The following is a 24506-nucleotide window of genomic DNA, read 5'->3' on the forward strand; positions in this document are numbered from 1 at the left end:
CTCTCAAATGTGTGCCTACAAATTATGTAAATTAAATACACACATGCACACATACATATACACATATATACATAAACACATGCATGCACACACACACACAGATACATGCACTCAAATATGCTTCTTGACTCTGGATGCTGTGGGCCGCACTAAGGGAGATTTATGAGGCTGGCTCCCTCTTGTCCTGTGTGTCTCTGACTTGATACTCTGGTTTCCACTCCAAACCTCAACTCAGCACACAGACACAGAGAGACAGGGGGTGGGGATGGAGGGCAGTGAGAGAGAGAGAGAGGGAGAGAGGGGGGGAGGTAGACTGAGAGATGTAGGGGATGGGGGGGTAAGAAGAGGAGGAAGGAGAGAGTGAGAATGATTGAGACTGAAGCAGATGACATGTCAGATTGAAAAGATGATGGAGAGGGACAGCTAGATCGAGTGATAAATAGCCCTGAAAACTGGACTGTAGAGTTGAAAAGAGAACGGAAAGGTTACAAAATAAAGAGAAATGGTAGAAAAAAAACAGTTAATTTAATGTGTCTGTGTGTGTTTGTTTCTGTTTCTGTGTGTGTGCAGAGAAAGACAGCCAGTGGGTCAGAGGGTTAGCGCAGCTCCATGTGTTGCTTATAAGCTGATAAAAGACAACCCAAGCTGGGGAAAATACACCCCTCTGCCTACTCTCTACTAGTGTGTGTGTGTGTGTGTGTGTGTGTGTGTGTGTATGTGTGTGTGTGAGGGTTGTATTCAGGGTCAGAGGCAGAAAGAAAATCGGCTGGGGACCCAGGAGACTTGTGGTTTGAAACTAGTCTTGGAAAATGGTTTACAGATTGAGATAGGAAGCTCAGGTAGTACAGATTTCCACCCACGTCAGTGTACTCAACAATGAAACAGAAGCGCTGTGAGAGCCAGTAAAGAGCTTTACTTACTTGCTTACTGAGGAATTCTTTGCACTTTCTCTCTTTTATTTATGAATTGTTTTCTAATCAGCAGACATTGTTTCCCCCATTTACCTCACCCAATCGGATTCTGCCACAACCTCTGTTAACCAATCAAATTGTTGCTGTCAGAATTCAAAACTGTTACTTTCTGGTCTGCTGCCAGCTGTCACTTCTGTGTCTGATTGACATGACCCACCTCAAATGTATCTACATCCAGTTTAATATCAGAGCCAGCTCCAGATTGTGTCCAGATTTGGTTCCATCAGGGAATCTCACTCCAGATTTCATCCATCTAGATCGTCACCTGGAGGTTCAATGTTCTTTAGATGTTGGTGCAGCTCCATCCATAACAGATAACAAATTCATAACAGGGTCAATCTCAAATACATAGTAATAACTGTTAACGATTAAATGAGGGAATTTCAGTGATGGGTGTGTGAGTGTACATGTGCATAATGTTTGTGGGCGTCCATGTGAGCTTCTAGAAACAAGCTGCAATCTGGTATTGTGTACACACACACTGATGTCAGATACATTTGTGGTTATCATGCAGTGACACACCGTCACCCTTTCCATTCTCTAAACATCCATCCGTCTGTCCATCCAATCAGGAGTGTACATATTTGTGTGTGAGCATGCACGTTAGGAGGATATATCATAGTCAAGAGAAAAAAAAAAGTACCTCCATCCCTATCCCAGATAAACAGCCGTGGGACTTTAAACATGGCGCCCGGGCGGCGTGTGACTGAGAGAATGGGCCAACTGGTGGCTTCAGTGGACAGGGGTCGCCCCCGCCCCTCTCCTCTCCTTGGCTGGGTGGGAGGCATATGGCGGCCCAGGCAGGGACCCCTTTGGTGTGACACACACACACACACACACACACACACACACACACACACACACACACAGAAGGCCTGGAGCCACCCAGGCTGGGCCCACGATCGCCATGGGAGACATGGTGTCACCAAGCCTCTGACAGAGGAGGGGTTGTGTGTATGTTTGTGTGTGTGATCCCACCTTGGAAGCACAACCCCCCCACCCCCTTCCTGAGAACGTTGGCCGCTGCCCGCCACCACATCCCCCTTGGTGACTCCGCTGTTGTCTCTGCTCATCACAATTAGAAAGATTTACCTCTGCGTGCACACACAACACATGCACACACACAGACCCAACAGGTGGCAGGCCTTGCCCAGCACAGCAGGCCCACTTCAAAGGTTAAACATACAGCGGACCGCCCACTCTTTCTCTGCCCTTCTCCCATGGGAGAGAGAGAGAGAGAGAGAGAGAGAGAGAGAGAAAGTGAGAAGAAGAGGACAAGATAAAAGACGAGACAGAAAAAAGAGAGAGATAAAGGGCAGTGGGAGCATGTTCACGTGGGAGCATGCAGTATGATATGGTATATACCTGGTGTCCACAGTTTGCGTCGACTCCCCAATTATGCACACAGCTCACAATTTAGAGTGAGTTACGTATGAACGAACCAACCAACCTGTGCACCGGTGATCTGAGCACAGCACACCGTCGACCAATGTTCTGGGATTGTGCTGCATGCGTCACCCAGATGAGCGAGGTCACAAGAATTAGAATTAGCCTGACTAACTCAAAGCCAATGACAAATAAACATCACCTCAGAACAACAGTGATATGAAGAGCACCATCTCAGCACACCCAGCTTATCAAAAAGAGGAAGTTGAGTCTAAAGTGGACAGCGGATTACAAAAAGTGGATGACTCAACAGTGGAAAAATACACTAAATGGTGTAATTCTGGTGTAAACAACTGAGTTCATGGCTTTATCCTGTCTGGTATCAGTTGTGCTGTCTGCTGCCAATGGTGCAACAGATTGGGTGATGTTTTCTCAGCACTTATGAGGCTGCTTGTTATCAAAAGAACACCACAGTCCATGTTAATAATCTTGCTGATCAGGTACATTGCTTCCAGGCAACTCTACCACTTTTCAAATGCACATCTGGTAGGGTAATCCATCCGCATCTCACTCTGTCGACCCCTTGGGGCTAAAGTGAAAGGGGAGGTTTTTAGCAAATGTGTACCGCTGAAACATTAATACACTCGTGCACACACCTGATACATCCCTCAATAAAATGTCATCCATAAAATCTGACCCTAAAGGGCTGTAAGAGTCATTCTGATTGTCTCCTTGGCTATAAAAGCATGTGAAATCTCTACACAGCGCTGCACATGGCCATCCGTATGTTTTTAATATGTGAGCATGAATGTGTATGTCTGCATTTGTTGTGTTACTATGCCAACTTAGGGGCTGCAGGTCACAGTGTTGGCGTGGCCTCATGTTGCCTATAAGCTGATAAGAGCCAAACAGAGGGGACGGCTATTTGAATTCTAGTAATACTGCTGCTGCCCCCCCATCTCTCTCTCTTACTCTTTCTCTCTTGCTCTCTCCCTCTGTGCGTCCAGCAGCCTTCCTGCTTCCAGCCTGTCTGGTGCCAAGACTCAGATTTCAGAATTTCCTTCTACAAGCCACATTTAGAGCAGCAAGCGTACTCTCACTGCTGTGTGCATGTGTGTGTGTGTGTGTGTGTGTGTGTGTGTGTGTGTGTGTGTGTGTGTGTGTGTGTGTGTGTGCAACTCTCTCCTCTCACTGTCTGCCTCTCTGACCCCCGCCACACTGTTTTCAGCGAGCACTGTCCTTCTGGTGCCGCTCTTTTCCTTCTCTTCATCTCTCCCTATCCATCTACCTTCCTCCAGTTCTTTGTTTTTTTTGTGGGACTTGACCTTTGCAGACAACCGATGCAATACATGTCAACTAATATGAATAGTCATTTGTGCCTGTGTGTAATAAACACGATTGGACACACACTAACACTCAGCTGATATTTATGTGTTCTCGTGGCAGTATACTAGCCACTGGTGAGATGTTTGGAAATGGGGGGGGGTCCTGTCAGCACACAGCTGACCTAAGAGACCTTGTGACACACTGACAGAATGACATATGATGGAGTTGGGGAAGGAGGTGGAGCAGAGGCAAGGGTAGAAGGAGAAAGGTAGTGTAAAGCAGATGAAGGCAGGACGTATTAGGGAAGAAAAGACATCTTAGAATTAAACTGATTTTGGCTGAGAGCATTGTTGTAAAAGCTTTCTTCTACACAGCTCCATGCCTTGAAGCTCTTTGGGACTAACATGGCTATGTAGGTGTCCATATATGGTTGCATTATATGCTTTTGTTACACTAACATAATTGTATAGTCGTTCTCACTACCAAAATACATTTCTTTGTGCTGCTGTACCTAATTTGGGCAACAGCCCATGTCATTTCTTTCTCTGGCATATACATGATTATGCACACACACATAGACACATGCCTGTAGGTACCCCACTATGGCACAAGCATAAACTTTGTCTGTTTGTGTGTGTGTGTGTGTGTGTGTGTGTGTGTGTGTGTGTGTGTGTGTGTGTGTGTGTGTGTGTGTGTGTGTGTGTGTGTGTATGTATGTTGTAAAGACATTTTCCATTGTTTATAGTTTAGATTTACATTATCTATATTTATAGAAGCAGAAAGCTCTGGCCAAGAACATTTTTCTGCTTACATTCCCATTTGTCTTAATCATTCCTACATTACCGAGTAGGGCTAAACAATTCATTGTTTTAAATAGTAATTTCAGTTCTTTGTAATCTCATTTTTACCTGGCAACATTCCTGCTGTATTTTTATTAGCAGGCTGATCCACTCTTAATGTTTCCCTAAGTTGCATCAACAAATGTCAAGAAGACGTAACACAACATGACAGGCTTAGGGGGTAAACACAAAAACAAATAGAGAGAGAGAGAACAAGAGAAAAACCAAGAAATGACAAGAATGAGAAGAAACCAAATAAAGAGGACAGGTAATGTAAATGATTTTGTTGCTAGCTCACCAAGATGCTCGTGCGATGCGATTTGAATCTTATTCACAGTTGATTCCGGCGTGCGTGCAAGCGTGCGTGCGTTTGGTTACCCCTGTACTGCTGACAACAGGTTGGATGGATTCAGTTTTTCTTACAGACGAGGCAACAGTTTCCACTCTGTTGTCAGTTTGCAGATTTGCTTTGAAGTGTTTCTGAGATTTCCCTCTGCACACAACTGTTATGAGCTGTTATGTGCATACTTGTGGCTGCTTTTTAGATCACACAAAAATCTCAGAAATTCTGAGATGCTGGAACCACCATATATATCATATATATATATATTTCTTTTTTTTTCTTTTTTTTACATCACAGGTTTTTCCCATTTTGACTTTCAGTCAGTAACTGTCCATGTGACTCACTGTCTGGAGGACTAAGCTGTTTGTGTAAACAGGCCGATACAACTAATAAAGTGAATGCTGCGTGTATGTGTGTTTGCAGTTTGGGGGTGTTGATTGTTTGTTGGGCTGATGCAGTCTCACTGTAGCAGGCTGGGTGTATTTGATGTGGGATTGGTCGGGGGCCAAACATGAAGCCTGGCTTTTGGTAGAGACTTTAGTTTCCCAGAACGACTGCTTCCTTTTTCCCAAATCTGGTAAAAGTGTAGGAAATTGTGTGACATAGACTATGTGTGTGTGTGTGTGTGTGTGTGTGTGATAGCCAATGTATTTTCATTTTATAATTTCTTGTTTTTATGGTAGTATTTAAGTGGTGGAGTCCACCACTGGATCTTGGGGGGCGGGGGGGGAGGGTATTTTTTCCCTTTATTAGATAGTGACAGTGGATAGACAGGAAAGGTGGGAGAGAGATGGGGGATGACACGCAGCTAAGGGCCACAGGTTGGACTCAAACCCGGGCCGCTGCAAAGGACTCAGCCTACATGGGGCACACCCTCTTACTGGGTGAGCTAGAGGTCGCCCCCAGCGTTACCATTTCTAAGTTTATCTCATGATATCAGCCTGACTGTTAAATGTTTACTCTCCTAAATGCTGTCTCGGAGCTGTATTAATGCAAATGCCAACCAAACATTTCCTACTGCTGCTAGTTAACATTAGAACCATTCATCTAGCGAAACATGGGGCGGCTTTTATTGGGAAGCATTCAGAGGAAATGCAATGGATTTGTCACTGAGGTTAGTGCTAACCAAGGTTGTTAATCAAATCAAGACATGATCATTGTCAGCATTTATTGACAGCAGATTGCTGGTTGGATAAGGTGTCATCATAATGGTCATCAGTTTATAGTTTGGATAAATGTGTTGCTGAAAAGCTGTGTTGAAATCCTTACATTTATTTCTTATCATTACTCGTTCTCTTTCTGTTTGACACTTAATATTGCTTCTTCTCTTTTTTTTTCGTGTTATGATTGTCTTTCATCTTTCACCAGGGTAGTAGAGGGCATGTCATTGGGGAATGACATCCCAATCTCACGTGTTGGATGCAACATCTCTTTGAAAGTAAAGACACACACACACACCCTACACCACGTTACACACTCCGTAATGTCGTCAGAGAATGATGGGGTACCGTCCTGCTGACAAAAAAAAGGTTCTCTGTTCCATCTCAGGCAAATAACAATAAGCCTGGGGCTGGATTCCAATGGGCTTTCTCTTTGAAATGGGATACCGACACACGCATTACAAATATATCTCTTGTTTTATCTTCCGGGCCAGGCCCATGGAAAAATTATTCCAAATACCTGCCGTGCTTTATCTGGAACCCTGGAATAGGTTAGGCCCAGCCGGGAACACGAGGATGTCTAAAATAAGGCCTCTATTACGGGATGGAGTGGAGATGGATGGGACGGAGCGGGAAGGGACGGGGATCGGGTGTATTTTAGGTGTATCGGCCCTGTGAAAAAGGGCTTGTTGCGGGGGCTTGGAGCTGCTTAAAGTCTACTATGTGGGCCGCCGTCAGCTGTTGTACAATCTGCATGTGTTGGGGGAGGGCTTGTGTGTGTGTGTGTGTGTGTGTGTGTGTGTGTGTATTCATGCTCTTGTGGGCTCACATGTCCATAGCAGAGCGGGACTATAAATAAAATTTTTCCTACAGATGTTCTCACCTTGAAAAATCTGTTCTTGGCCTGTGTGATGCTTCTTGGCATATGGCATGATGGACCAACGTAACTCAACCTTTATTTACTTTCCTCAACCTCTCCCTGCTTCTGTTCAAGCCATTGCTTTTTAAAAACAACATTTACATTTGCGGTATTTAACTTCTGATGTTTTCCAGAGTGACTGATTAAAAGCAAGCATTTCTGAAGGACTTGAACAGGACACGTGGCTCGAGGCAAACATGTTGACTGCTACAGGGATTAAAATTATGATCGGAGTCTTTCGATGATTAGGTCGGCAAATGCAAAAAGATGTCACTGCTCTAATATTGTTATCTCATTCTTTTGGAACATAAATGCCTAGAAAATGGTATATAACCTACTTACTCATTACCTTATTACTGTCTTTCAGTTTACATTGAAACCTTTTCACTTTTTTTAAGAAATGAAATGAGTATGAATGTTTCTAGTGGGTTTGTGATGGTAGAATAATTGTCTATTTCAAAAAGATTCTTTGATTATAGTCATACTTCAATAAAAAGATGATTCAGAGTAGAATCAAGGCAAGAAAGAGGCGTTAGGATGAGAGGGAAGGGGGAAGAAGAGAACGAGGGAGATGATGGAAGAGAAATGAGAGGCAATAAGGAGATAAGGGAAAAGAGCAAAAGAGCGTAAGCCCGAGAGCAAGGGGAAGGAAGAGAGCAGAGAAACAGAGAGGGGAGAGATGATAGGATGGGAAACGAGTTCATAAGATGTTAGGAGTCAAGGGAGGAACAAAATGAAGCGGTTTTAAGTGTGTCCTTGAGGAATTCATTTATCTCTCTGCCTCTGTTTGGAGGGACCTGCCACGGAGTCTGTCACCATCGCCTGTAGATTCCTGCTGACATTTCCTTCAGCAGTCGAGTGTGTGTGAACACCACGTACCAGACTCACCCTAGAAACACACTGTCATCTACATAGTTCCCATGGCAGGATGGAGAGGGGGGCATAGTCGTCATACCAGTGATGCCAAGACACCAGGGGCAAGAGATGCTGATCTTTTGAAACACATCAGAAATATATGACATTACAGCGCAGCCCTGGCAAACCGGCTACCAGGCAGACTTTGCCAGTGCCGGGTGACTCATATGGCATCTGTGACTGTTCAGAGTGTTCAGAGTTCCTATTGTCCCTCGAGGGGAAATTTGATTTGCAGATGGAGGTACAATAAACAACAACAACACTATAAACATGGCACAAAACATCAAACATCCTAGCAGCACACGACCAACAGATTCATTGAGAACAATTTCATGACTTGAATAGGGGACAGTGTCAAAAAAAATCCCTTGAGATTGTCAGGAATAGTGATTTCTACAAGTGTCACAGAGAAGGTAACTAATAAAAAGTTTGTTTTTCCTCTAGAGATCCAGATATCTCCGACCAGAGGGAAGAGGAATGAATTCCTCCAAGAGTGGGTGGTCAGAGCTTGACAAGATTGACCGTGCCTTCTGCAAAACTTGTCTGTCAAAGATCTTTGTTAGAGAGAGCTGCTGTATGCCGATTATCTTGCTGAGAACTGATAATGCCAACATGGTGCCCAACTGGCAGATCAGTGTCATTTATCACCATGCCATAGATCAGTGGTTCTCAGCCAGGTGTTTTGACCGCCCTCCCAGGGGGTTGAAGATCATTTTTTATAATATAATAGGATTTATAATGGGATTAAAATAAAAAATGTTGAACTATGTAAATATTTTTGTTTGTGATGATCCTACAAAAGCTAAAAAGGCAAAATAGCTCTTAAGATCAGCTGTTCACCTTTCTACATTAGCTCCCTGTAACAGGGGGGATTAGTGGACATTTCTTTACTTTCAATTGTCACAATCCAAAAATCTTGACAGGCACTGCCATACATACCTTTACATCAACACAAGGCATTAAATGTGTTTCAACAATCGATATGCTGAGCTGACCTGCCTTGGCACTTAAAACAGTATTGCTACATTCAGACCTATGAATTTCTGGTGCTGTTTTCAAGAGCCAGAATCTAAACTTGTTTCCTGTAGAGTAGAAACGTCCTTCCTTAGTCTTATTGTGTTTTTCAGCTTCTTTTGTGAATGGATTAAGATTGAATTCCAGACCAAAATGGATTTTAACTAGAGTTGTGTCAGTTAAACACGTGTCTGGCCATCCTTCCTTTCAGGTTCTTTTTCTTTATTCCTCCACCATTATAAAGCAGAAGTGCTTTTTGACCTGTAGTAATAATTTCTAATTAGTCCAAGTAAATTAAATTAGGCAAGTCACAGTTTGTTTTATGGAGATAAACTGACAAGCTATAAAGAAGAGGAGAGTAGTTGACTGCCTTTTTCTGAAACTCTGTTTGTTTGGTCTTATCTCTTTGGATTTGAGAAGTGTTCAAGCTTCACAGGGTCCATGTACTGAATCCTTTCTCTCACCTAAAGTATCCCTCCTGTCTCTCCTCCAGGGCTGACTCTGCCAAGATGACGCAGCCAATGAGGGGGGACCAGGCCCACCAGCCGGCCCCAGCCCGCAAGTCAACCAGCCTGTCCTCGCCAAGCGCGGCTCGCCGGCTATACCGCAACTTGTCTGGAAAGTTCCGTACCAACCCCCCTACCCTGGAGGACAGTGTGGTGTCAGGACGGGGAGGAGACAAGGAGAAGCTGCGCAAAACCACCGTAGTAAGTCAGAGCGAGACTGAGAAGGAAAAAATAATAAGCCCAGGAATATTGTAGTCTAAAAAAAATCAGGGAACACACATAGACTTGGATAGTAAGAGAGCTTCAGGTAGTAACATCATACACCCACCCATCTCACTTCTGTACAGCGAGACAGAAAACATATTGTGAGAAACATTCCGTATGTAGACATGGTTGTGTGCAGAGAGAGTTTAACACTCACCGATACAAGCTGACATGACAGAGGTATCATAACGTAAGCTTTCAGTGCTATTCTTTTTTTTTTAACTTCACTTTCTTTGTATCACAGTTCCAGAGTAATGAGGCGCTGTTCGAGGCAGTGGAGCACCAGGAGTTGGACCTGGTACAGCTGCTTCTGTCCCAGTACAGTCTGGAGGAGCTGGACCATAACACCCCGAACAGCGAGGGTCTTCTTCCCCTCGATATTGCTATAATGACCAACAACGTGCCCATGGCCAAGCTGCTACTGCAAGCTGGTGCCAAGGAAAGCCCCCACTGTGAGTAGAGGAACACAACATACCTGCACTGTAGTACCTACCCAGTCACATGGGGATCATTTGAATGTTAATGGGACTAATCAAAACTACAGTTCCTGCTGCCCAATGTGCTTGTGACGTGAAGAATACTCTGTTCAGTACCCTTGCTGTGTAGTTGCATCTGATTTGGCGATCAACACCAACATCCACGAACTGGAGTGTGTTTACAGTTTTTTTTCGATTGCTAAACGACAGACGCCACAACTGAAGCCACATGTACAAAAAAATTACCAACAGTCACCTAAGCTAAACAGTTCACATCACCTGCAAAGCTCATTCCAAGCAACACAACTCTTCACACATGTCTCAAAACAGGCTCAGTGCAGCCAAACACTATGAACGATCTTCATCTAGATAACACACACCGTCACTCAGAACACACTGAGAGTAAAAACAGTAACCCAACCACGAATACAGAAATTACAAACTTTTAATCTGTAATTTGGTTTGAATCATTTAAGTGACTTCACACTAATCAACAGTTTCTTTAAAGAAAAGACTGAATTTTTTTTTATGTAAACAAGAGGGAATGAAAATCAGCAGTTTGCTTCAATAGATAAAATAAAAATAAAATAGAGAAAAAAAGTTAAAAACTAAAGGTACGTAATAGCAAAGAACTTTGAATGTCCTGGCTCGCCATGCGCCTGCATCATCCATAAATCCAAATGAATGTGGTGTTGACATTGCTTCCACCTCCATTACTTTGTGAAAAACAGTAAGTCCACAGTTTTACTATAGTAAAGGTTGTGTTTTTTCACGTTTTTTTTTTTTTTTTTTTTTTTTATAGCTGTGTATGCAACCTCAGACATCTTACCTGGACATGTTGGTATCTTTGCTCTTTTACCTGTTTACTGTTTCTCTCCAACAGTACAGTGTATAATTGATTCATTCTTATTTGGTGTTTCTTTATTTCCAAAAATTGAGTTAAAATTGCAATCAGCAGTGTTTGAAATACACCAGACTGAAATCCATTCTGTTTTGAATGCGTGGATGACAGATTTGACAGCAGTGTGTGCTGTGCAGGTTGTGGTTAAAGTCATGGGATAAGTGTGTAGAGTTTTGAAAACTGTATTCAAGCAATGAAAAACGAACTAGAGTTTGGTTCACATGAACTGCTGCTGTGCAGACTGTAGTTAGAGTTTTGCACATGGAGCTCCAGTTGTGCCAACTGTGGTTTAGCAATCGAAAAAAAACTGTAAAGGGAGGTCATGCAAAGTTGCTGAAAGTTACTAATAAACCTTTTGTTGCAGTCCATAAAATTGGACAAATATACTCGTTACAAAAAATTATTCAAGAAGCTGTTTTCATCTTTTTCTTTCTTTAAAAAATATCCATAATCTCTTCTGGGGTCACCACAATGTGTTTGTACTAAGGAGAGCAATGTTTCTCTCATGTTTTCACTCTCTTGTATTTAATCGTATTCTTCCTTGTAAAATTTGACAGCCCTTTACTCCTGTTTGGAGTTTGGCTGGCCTACAGGTGAATTGTACCATAGCAAATGCTACCTTGGCTTTGAGCAGGAGGCAAGTTGATTTGCCAGATCCTTTCGCCAATCTAATCTTGCCAAAAAACTTGTATGATGTGTGGAAAAGCCAAATGTAGTTGTGTTCTGCCAATCACAACTTGTACACTTTACAAATTATGACGCAAGTGAAGCCCCAACCCACATATGTCACTTACTGACAGATCTGTTATCATTTCTTTTCCTATATAGACTTTAGCATGGCTCAGAACTGATTCCAGACCAGAGTTTGTTTGGGCCCCAAAAGCCACTCAATGGGAATCAACAACTGTCGTTGTGGACACCAAAGCTGCTGCCACGACAACATCAGCTGCCACCAAAGCAAACGCAGGTGTTGCCCAAAGCAACGACGCACAAATAACTAATAGCACAATCTCTTATCATGCATACCAGTATTGCATTCATCTACACACTCCTGACAAACTCACACAGCTCCTCTGTTTTGTGCTGGCAGTGAAAACATATTAAAGGCAATGAAGCGGTGCTAATCATGATGCAATATTAGTCATCTTTGTAAGCACTTTTCACTGTCTGTGATCTGCTGAGCCTCTGCTCCATTCCTCTGTTAATGATTAGAACTCGCCAGTACGGCTCCTAGGCTGTTTGTGTTTGCACTTGTGTGCACACGCGCACACACACTCCTCCAGAGCTGAGCCAGACGTCTTATAAAGTTATCATTAAATTGAAAACACTTGAATGGAAAGTGATGTTTACTGAAGTTTGCTCTTTGATTGTTCCCTCTCTCCAGGACTCAAATAACTCATGAGAGAATGTGAGTTGTGTGTGTGTGTGTGTGTGTGTGTGTGTGTGTGTGTGTGTGTGTGTGTGTGTGTGTGTCTGTGTGTCTGTGTGTCTGTGAGTCTGTGTGTGTGTAAGAGAGAGAACAACAGCACATAAGGAAAGTAAAGGCTTCTATTTTTATAAGCATGTACTAATCAAACTCCATCTGAGGAGAATTGACATCAAAGACGCTGCAGACTTTTCCTTGAGCTTTGAAAGGATTTAACTCCGATGCTTATTGATATTGCTAGGCTTGACTTCATTGTGTGGTTACCAGAAAGACAAAGGCAGACAAAGACAACCAAGCAAATTCTCCAAAGCAACTTCATATTCACATTATAAATCCCTCTCAATAGGACAAAGGCACTTTAATGTGCTGTAGAGGATCCCATCCTTGATGTGAAATAAGGACAAATCAAGACACACGTACACACTGGTGACAGCATCTGGACCAGTTTATAGCCCTGGAAGGGCTGGAAATGTAAATCAAAATGGACCTTTTACAGTTATTTCCACATGTCCAAGAGTCCAAGTCCAAGGATCCTCAGTAATAATCCTAATTTAAACCCTAACCCCCAACCCTTGCATTACCTGTTTTAAAAGTGGCAAACAGCCTCTAGGTCTTCACACAAGTGGCTGAAGAGAACAACACAAATGACACCCAGAAGAGATTCTCCGATTCAAAGAGAAGCTCGCAGCCACAGAGGAGACACCAAGAGAGCCGCAGAATTAAACACCCAGATGGACATTTTGACACGGAGCTTTAAACTTACTGTCAACAGTGGAATCTAACGCTCAACAGTGGAATCTACAATGAACAAACACAGACCACACAGACTAAACACAGACACACAGCAGTCCCAAACACTCCCAGAATGACCAGCCACCAAAGAAGAAGTACAGTATGCTACTGTCCTTTGTGACCTTAACAGCTTTACATTACTTAGTCTATACTTTTATTTAAAGTGATCTGTACACGTTGGCAATTGCAATCTTCAATCTTTGTGTTCAGCCATTATCACTAACCGCATGGCCATGATTTGAACATTTTCATTGGGTGTTGCATTGCATCTACTATGGAGATGTGTTTTTTTGTTTAAGTAAACATCGTTCTTCACGTGTTAGTAACACCCTACCCCCTCTCAGAAAAGCATTCCTCTGATGGAGGCTGGTTGAGTCTGTGGTCTACGATATATATATAGATGACTTATACACATTTGTTTCCACAAGTTTTGCAGAAAAATAGTTTTACAATGGCAGTTTAAAATGATGCCTATGCACGTTCCCACCATTTTGTGTTCCCTTAAAACCGCAAACGAAGAATACTCCTCCCTCTTTGGCCCCTCTCACTTTCATTGCAACATTTTCTGTCATTTTCTAGGTGATGTCATCCCTGAAGAGGGACTGCTTAGTTAAATGAAGTTTATTGAGGAATCTGCCACATCATTTTGGCAAACAAAGACATTAAAAAGAGTCCCTGCAAAAGCAATTTAAGTTGCTTTTGTAGGCCACTTTTGCAGGCCACTGCAATATCAGTATAGCTATGTGCACTTGATAAAAGTGAAACCAACATGATATTTACTTCTCTAATTGAGCTAGTAAATCATTTTGTGACGTGTTTTGTTCCTGAAAAAGTCCACAATGGTATGGTTCTACTATAAAAATAGATTCACAGTATTTTGCATTTACTCTTTGAATCTTGGTTAGAAAAACAGCCCACTCAATTTAAAAAAAGTTATAGTCCAGCATTGCTTAGCTTTGAGCTGTTTTTACCAACTATCTTCATGTTTCAATATGAAAGCATTTTTCTCAACGACAAAGTCGTTTTGAAATAATGTGTAATGAAACTCTTCTTTTAATACAGTACGCATACATTGACTTTTCTCTCTCTCGCTGTCTCTCCCATGTGTTTCTTAGTTGTGAGTCTGGAGGGCCGAGCAGTGCATTTGGCCACCTTGGTGCAGGAGGCTGAGCAGCGGGTGTCGGAGCTTCAGGCCCAGGTTCGAAGCGATGGTCCTGGTGAGCGGGAGGGAGCTGACCGCGAGAGGCAGCTAAAGGCCTGGGAGTGGAGGCTCCGGCTCTTCCGTCGCATGCAGACGGGTTTCGAGCATGCTAGTAAGGCTTCAGGATGACTTTGATGCTTGTTATAGAGATTTTCTTTTTAAATGCTGACTGAGGGGAAGCTTGCCTCTCACATCATACGAGCAGTCGCTTTGGTTTTCATTTTGCACCCCATTCTCTGCTGGCATTCTGTCTGGGCAGAGTTAATGGCTTCCACACTGGAAAGGCTTGCACACAACTGTGCGTGTGTGTGTTTGTGTGTGTGTGTGTGTGTGTGTGTGTGTGTGTGTGTGTGTGTGTGCGCAAACATAACACGCCTGTATTCCTGTTTTAATTTTTTATAGGCATTTCATGACACGTTTAGTAGCAGGGTAGACAGCCACCCCTGAAAACAGACTTACTCGCACGCACACACTCCCTTTCACCCAAACCAATCTGCACTTTGATGCGAAAAAAAAAAAGATTGTTCCCCTCTTTGTAATTCCACGTACTCGTGTAATTTGATGGGTAAGTTGTGTGTGGACATGAATGGAAATTATTCACCACATGTTAAAATGTATTAGTTTAATTTAACTTTATGTAGTCACATTCACAATCACAATCACTGATATCCTCGCTTCTTCTCAGTTTTGACTAAGTCAAAATTAACTTGTGAAGATGTTAAATAACAAGCATCTACTATTTGACTTTTTTGAATTTCTGAAACTGAGCAATGCATAGTACAACAGACCAGGAAGACTAAATTATGTTATTACAGTGAGCTGCCAATTGTATAAGCTCACTGCATTATAATAGTTATGATACACAGTGAAGGATATTAAGTCTGCTTATGTTTACTTTGCCATCTTTCTGTCTGTCTGTCTGCCCAGACCCTCCAGACGCCCCCAGTAAGGTCCGCCTGTCTGTAAGCAGCAGTACCAGTCTAAGGGTGGACTTCCAGGAACCTCTTTGTGTCAACTCTGCTGTGGTTACCAAGTACAAAGGTCAGCCACCGTGGCCGTCCCTCTGCTTCATTTAAAACCAACTACTCAGTATCACAAAGCTCTGGTGCAAAATGAAATGCAGATTAGAAGTGTTATTAAATACTTCAAGTATTTCCAAGTCACAAGTGTTTTGGAATTTTTTCAATACCAATTTCTTCAATTTCAGGCCCCTGATATTTGAAGGTTTAGTTATTGAAGATTAAAAAAATGTGTTTGTGTGTATTTGCAGTGAGCTGGAGCAGTGCTCCTTTATTAAGTCCTTTGCTGGGTGAGATCATCGTGGAGGACACCACTCTGTTACAGTGCAACATCCCTGGACTCACTTCTGTAAGTTCTGCCAGAATCTCTGTCTCCGCCATATGATTGACAGTCTTTTTCAGTACGATGATTCAACCAGTAGTAAGCAGGAAGAAACCGACCCAGAATCCAAAATAACGGAATTAAATCTCTTATATGTGATGCTGTCAAAAGATAACACCAGGAGCCGCTCCAATGACAATAAATGTGTCTTGTTTTGATGGTCTGGATAGAAAATCTTTCCATGTGTTCATTCATCCCTTCCTGCACATCACACCATTTTCACATTAACCCTAATGAAGTAGTCCTATTTCCTCTGCTCCCACCACAGTCCCTAAGAACTACCAGATAAAAAGGATACTGTCATGCATTATCTAGGTAGTTTATGGGTGATAAAGCAACACAAAGAACCACTGAGCTCTAGCTTCTCCAGCTGTTGGCGTTGACGGATATAAAATTTAGAAGCTATTCTGCCACACGAAGGCCCCTGATATTATTTACACAATTGCTCTGGCGACATTTGAAGGCATTTCCCAAGTGACTCTTCTTTACATATGTCAAACTCCGCACACAAGTTGTCACCATCAATCCCAAATGATGGGGGTGACAAGACAAATGGCCCTGCTAAAAACACAATTGGAAAACACAGTTTATTTGTTATTTGTTAAAAGTCTTGGCTCCCAAAATGATGGAAAGAGCAGCTTGGTAGCCTGCCACCTGATTTATGTTTGGCATTTTTAAGTGGGCATGTAGACAAATGGACGCTCCATTGGTTGTTTGTTATTGTGTGAGAGAAACCCCTTCCCCCCTTTAAGACCCCCGCTGCCAGCCAAAGCTCACTCCTGTCACATGACAGGGGTCAAGGCGAGGTCAGGAAGTGTCGGCGGCTGTTTTGATTGATCTGGCTGAGAAAGAAGAGACAGAGGCCTGCTGTCTGCAGACCGGGCACAGGGACAGACAGAGCTTCTAGATAGACCCTTTACATTCCACACACACACACACACACAGAAATGTAGACAGACAGCGACCTAGCAAGAGACAACCAGATGCATCACTGAATCACACACATACATTTGTATATGGTGCCTTAACTGTCTTCTGTCCTGTCCTTACAGGGGACCTATTACTATGTCCAGGTGTCAGCCTACAACATGAAGGGCTGGGGGCCTCCACTAGTTTCCACACCTGCCTGCGCTGCACCTTCCAGTAAGTCTCCACAGTGTGTATGTTTGTGTGTGTACTTTATGTTTCACACAACGCAAAACATAGCACTTCAAGTTAACAACATCTCGAAACAAGTGCCCTGAAGGGTTTTGGCTTGCCTCACTGAATTAACACCACTGAAAAATTGTTTTCACACAGGACTTAGATGTGCGTATGTGTGTGGACTTTGCATCATTTCACATTCGTTGATTTGGTTGTTCCAACGTCATTCTGACGTTGCTTTAGCATCATTAAGGGGGGGGGGGGCTGGGGCAGCTGGACCCTCTGGGACCAGCAGGCTGGGTGGGTTTTGGGACCCCATCTGTGGACGTCAGAGTGTGTAACCATAGCCTCAGGATGGCGTTTGGGGCTGGCTGACAGAAGAAGGTGCCCGAGTTCAGCCAAGAAGTTAACCGTGAAGTCATGTGCAACAACAGCTGAGGTGTTGACTCACCAGCTCTGACCTTATTTCTTCCTTTCTGTATCTATCTATCTATCTATCTATCTATCTATCAGAGGTTTTCTAATAAGTTACAAAACATAGATTGAGGACTTTACAATGTTTTCTTTGGTATATAGTATAATATTAGATTTGTTGGTTTGCAAGTAAATTAAATTAAAAAAAATTAAAATTAATTTAAGTGTTTAATTCAGTGTATTGATTTGTGAGATGGGTTTCATGATAGTTGTTTGTGTGCAGCATGTATAGTCTGTGCAGCCGGCACACACCTACTGTAAGAGAGTGAACATAGGTACTGTGAGTATAGATGTGTTGGCACACACTGAGGGCACATCTGGGGAACACATGAACATGTTTATCCTCATCAGCACACCGCGTTTTTCAGAAAGTGTGTGTATGTGTGTGTGTGTGTGTCTTCATTTTAGGAGACTGGGCTTTCCCTCTCTTTTTTTTCTACTGTCCACCTCCCTCCCTCTCTCAGAGCTAATTTCGATGTTGCGTGTTTGTGTTTTCCATTTGGGCCTACCACTGGAAATATTTGCATGTCTGTGCTGTAGCACGCGGCGCAGCCCCAACAGTGGGGGCCTTATACCGGGCCGTGGACGCCCATTAAAGGGCCCGCTTGTCCTGTCGGGACAGGCACCTTTCCGGGAATAGAGCTCACCGTGTTTCAGCCTCACGCGCCCTCCGGGGGGCTCCAGGAGAGGGAGTTGGGGTGGGGGTAATGGGGGGTGGGTGGTGGTTGATGGTGGTGGTGGGGGGGGGTTATCGCTGACACATCCTCCAGTGAGCAAGCAAGGATGCTGGCTTACTACCACAGTATGCAGAAGGTGCTGAAGGATCGTTTTCTGCAGAGATGGTCATCTATGAGGAGGGAAAGGAAAGTGTGTGTTTGTGTGTGTGTCTATATTATTGTAATAAGAGGATACAGGGGGAAAACACAAAGAGGGATAGCAACAGAGATAGAGGTTGTATTACAATAACTGTGAATTCAGAATGGTTTTCTTTTGGAGGCATAGCAAATGTGTGGTGTGATACTTTCTGTCACTGGGGCAGCCACACCGTGTGTGTGTGTGTGTGTGTGTGTGTGTGTGTGTGTGTGTGTGTGTGTGTGTGTGTACTGACTGTTCTGAGCTCAAATATGTGCAGAGCAGCCAGTAGCAGTGGTGCTCAGTAGGTCTGTCTGTCAGCCAACCACAGCTTTCTCACACTGGGGTGGGTGCTGTTTCCTATAGTACACACACAAGATCTGTTTGAGAAGCAGGTCGTCTCACACACCTCACACTCCTACTATTGGAAGCCTCAGGAACAGGGCCAGCCCAAGAATTTTTGGGGTCCCAGGCAGGATTTGATTAACCCCCTCCCAATCCCCAGGCTAACCTCACATAGAGTCCCACTGACGTATGTGTTAGCACTGTATGGTTATACAATAGTAAAAGTGTCAGTTTAAGTCCAGTTTATTTCCATCTAACCAAAGTTATTACTCCATAGTCCATGGATCCAGGTTCACCTATTTAAAATAAACCAAATAATGTTATTAAAACATTCCTCTGTGAACCTAATCTGTATGCTTCCCCAGTAGCAGCCTGTCCGTTATAAAAATCTTACAGCACAAGGCTTGCACACCAAAAAAAGGGAAACAACTGACAGTAGTCAATATTGGATGATGTTTCTTTATTCATAGAAAATAATAAATTATTGACTGATCTACAAACTAATATGAAAATATGAAGATCAAAGAAGGACGACTCTCTTTATTGCAGTTGTGTTCAAACTACCATTTGGGAATATTTGAAGTTTTGTGATAAATACTGAGATGTACCTAAATACCTAATTTGCAGAACCAAAGATACAGCAGGCGATCTCAAATGTCAGTTCATCTCTGCAAACTAAGCGGCAACTTCCGGTGCAGAAAAAAGAAGCCAATGTGGAAGTACCAAAAATTGCCATTCATCGAGTGGCCACTTGAGGCATGGCTCCAAAAGGGAGTCGATCCCCATAGACCCCATGTTAAAATGTCCAACCTTACAGCAGAAATAAACAAGTTTAGAGTCTGATACAAAAACTGTTTTGGTCTCTATAAGGGCTCCAACTAACGATTATTTCATTCATCGTTGAATAATCTGTCCAATATTTTCTCTATTAATCGATTAGTTGTTTGGTCTATAAAATGCCAGAAAATTGTGAAAAATGTTGATCAGTGTTTTCTAAAGCCCAATATGACATCCTTAAATGTGTTGTTTTGTCCACAACTCAAACATATTTAAGATTACTGTCATAAAGCATGATGAAAATGGAAATATTTACATTTAAGTAGCTGGAATCAGATGATTAATCAATTATCAGAATAGTTGGCGATTAATAGTTGACAGCCACTGGGAGCCGCCCACTTTGAGCCTCGTTTTAGCTTTTCAGTATCCTATCTGTGTCGTTAGGAGACTACTTCCATATTTTATACAGTTTGTTTATTTCACACATCATCATTGTATCATTAAACACAAGAAGGTACAATGATCATATGTAGGCTGCGCGAAATGGGGAACCCCAAATAAGCTACTAGTGGGCCCAATAACAATACAAACACTAAAAACTGTTCAAAATGTTTTTCAGCATGTACAGTAGACTAAGATTCTACAGCCATGCTAAAGGCTTGTGAGGCTTTATTTAAGGCACAACCGTGCTTTGAGCTAAATGCTAACGTCAGCATGCAAATATGCTAACACAAAGACAATGTTAGCAAGCGGATGTTTAGCCGTTATAATGTTTATCTTGTTCCCTATTTTAGCTTAGCACGTTAGAATGCTAACATTTGGTAATTAGCACTGAACACAAAGAATACCCGAGGCTGACGTCAAAGTAATGGACAAATATAAAGTTTGACCTGATGATGGAGCTACATGAAAAGTTAAGGGATAAACTAAGTAATTACAATTCAACATGAGGGAATCATCAATGTCTGTACTGAATTTCATGGCAATTTGTCCAATAGTCAAGACATTTCACAAAAACATTTCACAAAAATGTCAACCTGGTGGCACGTGTAAGTAAGGTAAAGTTTGTATGATTCATGCCTAAGGGACCACAAAGTTGTTTAAATAATTTAGTCTGGATCAAAGTGGTGTACCGACACTGCCATCCATAGAGCTATGCAACTAGCATGGCTAAATAATTGTCTTGCATTACAGCAAGATATTTATTAGGATTTTCAGACTTGCAGCACCCTCATTTCATCATCTTTGCTTCTCCATCATTAATGCAGATCATAGGTCTAGAGATCAGCACTATGACTCTATTGATAAATACAGCACATTTGCATTCTCACTTTTCTAATATTGTCATTCTCACCTCTGTCTGCAGGTTGGAGGGATATCGATGGCCGCGCTCCACGTCAGAGAGGCCAGAAGGAGGCACTAGACCAGCTACTTGGACAGATTAAAGAAGCTCACCGCCACTGTGTCTGCCATGGTATCAACAACTTTTTGATCGATTTGGTGGGCGTGTTTACATAAAATTTAGAACAGTAATATGAGAGCTTTAACGGTTTGCATAGCTGACCCCTGGTGAAACCCAACCCCATAAACCTGGTAGTGATAGTGACTTGATGTACTCTACATATGAGCACATGTTATGCCACAATAAAGGTTTTAAACTGCCATTGGGTTATGGAATTGCCTGCAGCAAGTGAAATGCACCATTAGCTGCGGTATGAGCTTCTGACATTAACCTGAGCTTCTGTCGTTTTCACTGCACCCGTCACATTTTAAACAAACACATCAGAATTTTCAACCACCATCTAGTTCATGTTTCAGAAATATTCTTCGTGTAAACAAACACAAACATGAGCAATGGACGGTTCAACTTGCAGGTGTAACACGTCTCACCAATTGCTGTGTTTCATCTCACCTTGACAGACACTTTACAATCTCAGGCACGACAAGTACTCTGGGGGCCATACACCCTAAGACGGCATGCCACCTCAAAAATAATACCCTCCCCTCTGTCTCAACAACACCCCCACCCCCTTATACATCTTTCCATGACTCAGCCCTTCCTCTGCTGAATACCTCTCTCTCTGTGACAAAATGCAGATCAACTTCTCTCACACTCAGGCTGTTTATATCCCCAAACACTGCAGGCTGTAAGCTGGTCCCATAAGTGTCAAAACCTGTCCACAGTGACTCTTTTACATGACGGCAAACTGCATTTAGCGTGGAGCAAGTTGTCTCTCTTTTTCTCGCACACCCACATGCCCAAACACACTCACCCACTTACTATTGTTCACTGTGGCCAGACCATATTTGCAATAGGGCGAGACGCAATATAATAGTCAGTATTGAGTGGCTCTTGGTTCTTCAGACGGCGACTGATTGAGCTTGAGAGTTCAGGCACGGTAGCCAAGGTGGCGTGTCCCGGGGTCATGTTTGTTATTCCTGTAAGAGACGAGTCCTGGGCTGGAGTCGGGAGAGGGCATAAATTAACACTGACTACTGCTGCCTCCACCCCCCACAGCCCGCCAGTCGTCCTGTCTACTGTCCATACATATACACACATAAAGATAGACAGGCACACACATAGATACACATGTACATGAAACAGACACAAATATTCTAGTTCATGGTCTCTCTTTCAGCTCTGACTCTCTCACACATGTCCATGTACGCACCCCCATCGCAGCACGACTTATAGCCCACGCCACATTCTCCCCCTTGTCCAAACACTATTAATTAAACTGTGAAAGAGGCCTTGACTAACACAGGCACCCCAGCAGTCAGCCCTACTTGTCTGTCTTACTCAGTGTCAAACAGGGAGTGAGGCCAGGAGGACCTGAGCTGAACAGACTCGCGAGTAAAGAGAAATTTGTGGAGGTGAGAGGGGTCGAGGGGTGCTGTTTTTTCTTATTACTCCACCTCGGCTCGTCCACCTGAAGAGAAAATTTGTTCTTTTCGGGTCCTGAATGGGGGGATTTATTGACTTTAAGTGGCCTGGTGCTGGAGTAAGATCACCTGGGAGGGAGGAGAGGGAATCTGTGAAGGGTTTGGGACTCAGGGTTTCTAATGAGTTGGGAGGTGCGTTATCTCACCAACAGGCGCCCACACAAACACACACACATCCCTCTCTCGCCTCCAACCACCTCCAGGCCCACTAAAAATGAACATGTCCTCACAGACTTAACTGACCTCCCTGTCGGTGAGTGGCAAAGGGTTAAGAAACATACAGACACACACACACACACACACACACACACACACACACACAAATTACTACAGCTCCTTGGCTCCACTCATATGGCTGAAGCTCAAGACATGCCATGCTCCAGCAGCTTTAGTATGTGCAGGTAAACACACACACATACATATACACACAGTTAGTGTCCCTCTGGGAGCAGAGAGCTAGTGGTTCCCTTAAGGCCCATAGTCTGCTGTTGGCAGCCAGCATGACTGTCAAATGGTGCCGCGCCACTGGAGCGCATGAAATGTCGAAAAACATTCCACTCCGACCATGTTGTTGGACATGTCAGGTTTGTTGTCAATTAGGTAACGACCTGTCACTGGAAGAGATATTTCTAGAGTTTGTCAGGACAGAGGTATTCAGTGGCGGAAAAAAATCAGACAACCAATGAGAGTCATGCCACAGTTTCTCATAAGTGTCCTGACTTTAAGCATCAGAATATTCATCCAAAAGTAATCTGACTCATTTGTTCTGTTTCTATTGATCAACAAACATCTTTTTTCTTGTCTCTGTCTTGTCTGCACAGAACAGTGCAAAGCTCCACCACAAGGGAGGAAACATTCAGTATCCAAAAGTCTGCGCCACCTCTTCCAACCCACCAGCAAATTTGTTAAAAGCTTGAAAAGGTAGATGTTCTTTTTGTCCGCTTTCCTCCATGAAATGTGACATCAAAATAGTTAGCCTCCATACTATAGACTTTACACTATAATATGAAAGAAATAGTAATTGCTGTGTATGGCAATTGTGTCAATTTACATATATTTTCAACAAGTATTCATTTTGGAGAGAACATATTATATCCATTATAGATTGTTAAATATACTTCTGACTTTATGGTGACATGGTTTCCATTGCAGCAAATAGTAATCACATTTTTAATGACATGTAGTCATTTTGATAATTACTTACTTTGAGAACATACACACAGAGACGTGCAGACCAGTGTAGGCTTTAATGCAAGTCCATCAAAATTGAATCACCTTTAGACACCAAGGCAAGATAGGTGATACGTTTGGGGTACTGTGAGTTGTGCAATGTGTCATTTTCATATTTAGTCACTCAGTGGCGTAGTGTTTCTGTAACACATGTACTTTTTCTGTGTTACTTTCCAGAGGTCTCTATCTGACATCCATACTCTACAGAGATGACAATGTGTTGGTGACTCCAGAGGACCAGATTCCTATTGTGGAGGTTGAAGATTCCTACTCCAGCTCCCTCATGCAGGACTTCCTCTGGTTTACAAAGGTAGACAGACAGATATATATATATATAAAGAGAGAGAGAGAGAGAGAGAGAGAGAGAGAGAGAGAGAGATATATATATATATATATATATATATATATATATATATATATATATATATATATATATATATATATAAAGAGAGAGAGAGAGAGAGAGACAGAGAGACAGACAGACAGACAGACTTCCAACACCACACTTTGATATATTTCTCAGACAATTAATGACCCGCTACAATCATCATAAAACTGATAAAAATGGGTTTTTGTTTAGTAATTTATATGGACACATTACTGCTTTTTAACCATGATTACATTACCCTTTGGTTATTACTAATCAGCTGCAAACGGAGCATTAGATCATAAACTGAAAAACATTTGTATGTGTGCATCCATGTGTGCCAGGTATCCTATCTATGGGAGGAGATTCCCTGGCTGCAGCAGTGTCTCAGTCCGTCCCAGTCGTCCTGTTCCTGTACTCTGCAGACACGCCTCAAGATGCTGCAGGCTGTCTCCCATCTACAGGTAGTACAACACCAGCATCACAAACTATTAGGACTATGGTGATGCTCCAAACAAAGAGAAAAGCACTGAAC

At 42.8% G+C, this 24506-nt stretch overlaps 1 protein-coding gene across 3 annotated transcripts in view; it reads left to right on the forward strand.

Annotated features, from left to right (window-relative positions):
* Nucleotides 1-24506, forward strand: part of ankfn1b (ankyrin repeat and fibronectin type III domain containing 1b) — a 146159-nt gene that overhangs the window by 115937 nt on the left and 5716 nt on the right. For all 3 annotated transcript variants that reach the window (XM_028568531.1, XM_028568532.1, XM_028568530.1), the window contains 10 exons: nucleotides 9367-9580; nucleotides 9888-10095; nucleotides 14354-14551; nucleotides 15367-15480; nucleotides 15710-15807; nucleotides 16893-16983; nucleotides 20798-20905; nucleotides 23196-23295; nucleotides 23782-23914; nucleotides 24316-24435. In XM_028568531.1, coding sequence (XP_028424332.1) covers nucleotides 9367-9580; nucleotides 9888-10095; nucleotides 14354-14551; nucleotides 15367-15480; nucleotides 15710-15807; nucleotides 16893-16983; nucleotides 20798-20905; nucleotides 23196-23295; nucleotides 23782-23914; nucleotides 24316-24435 — 1384 coding nt within the window. The remainder of the gene's footprint in view (nucleotides 1-9366; nucleotides 9581-9887; nucleotides 10096-14353; nucleotides 14552-15366; nucleotides 15481-15709; nucleotides 15808-16892; nucleotides 16984-20797; nucleotides 20906-23195; nucleotides 23296-23781; nucleotides 23915-24315; nucleotides 24436-24506) is intronic.

Source organism: Perca flavescens, chromosome 21 (assembly GCF_004354835.1).
Source record: "Perca flavescens isolate YP-PL-M2 chromosome 21, PFLA_1.0, whole genome shotgun sequence".
Classification (NCBI taxonomy): Eukaryota; Metazoa; Chordata; class Actinopteri; order Perciformes; family Percidae; genus Perca; species Perca flavescens.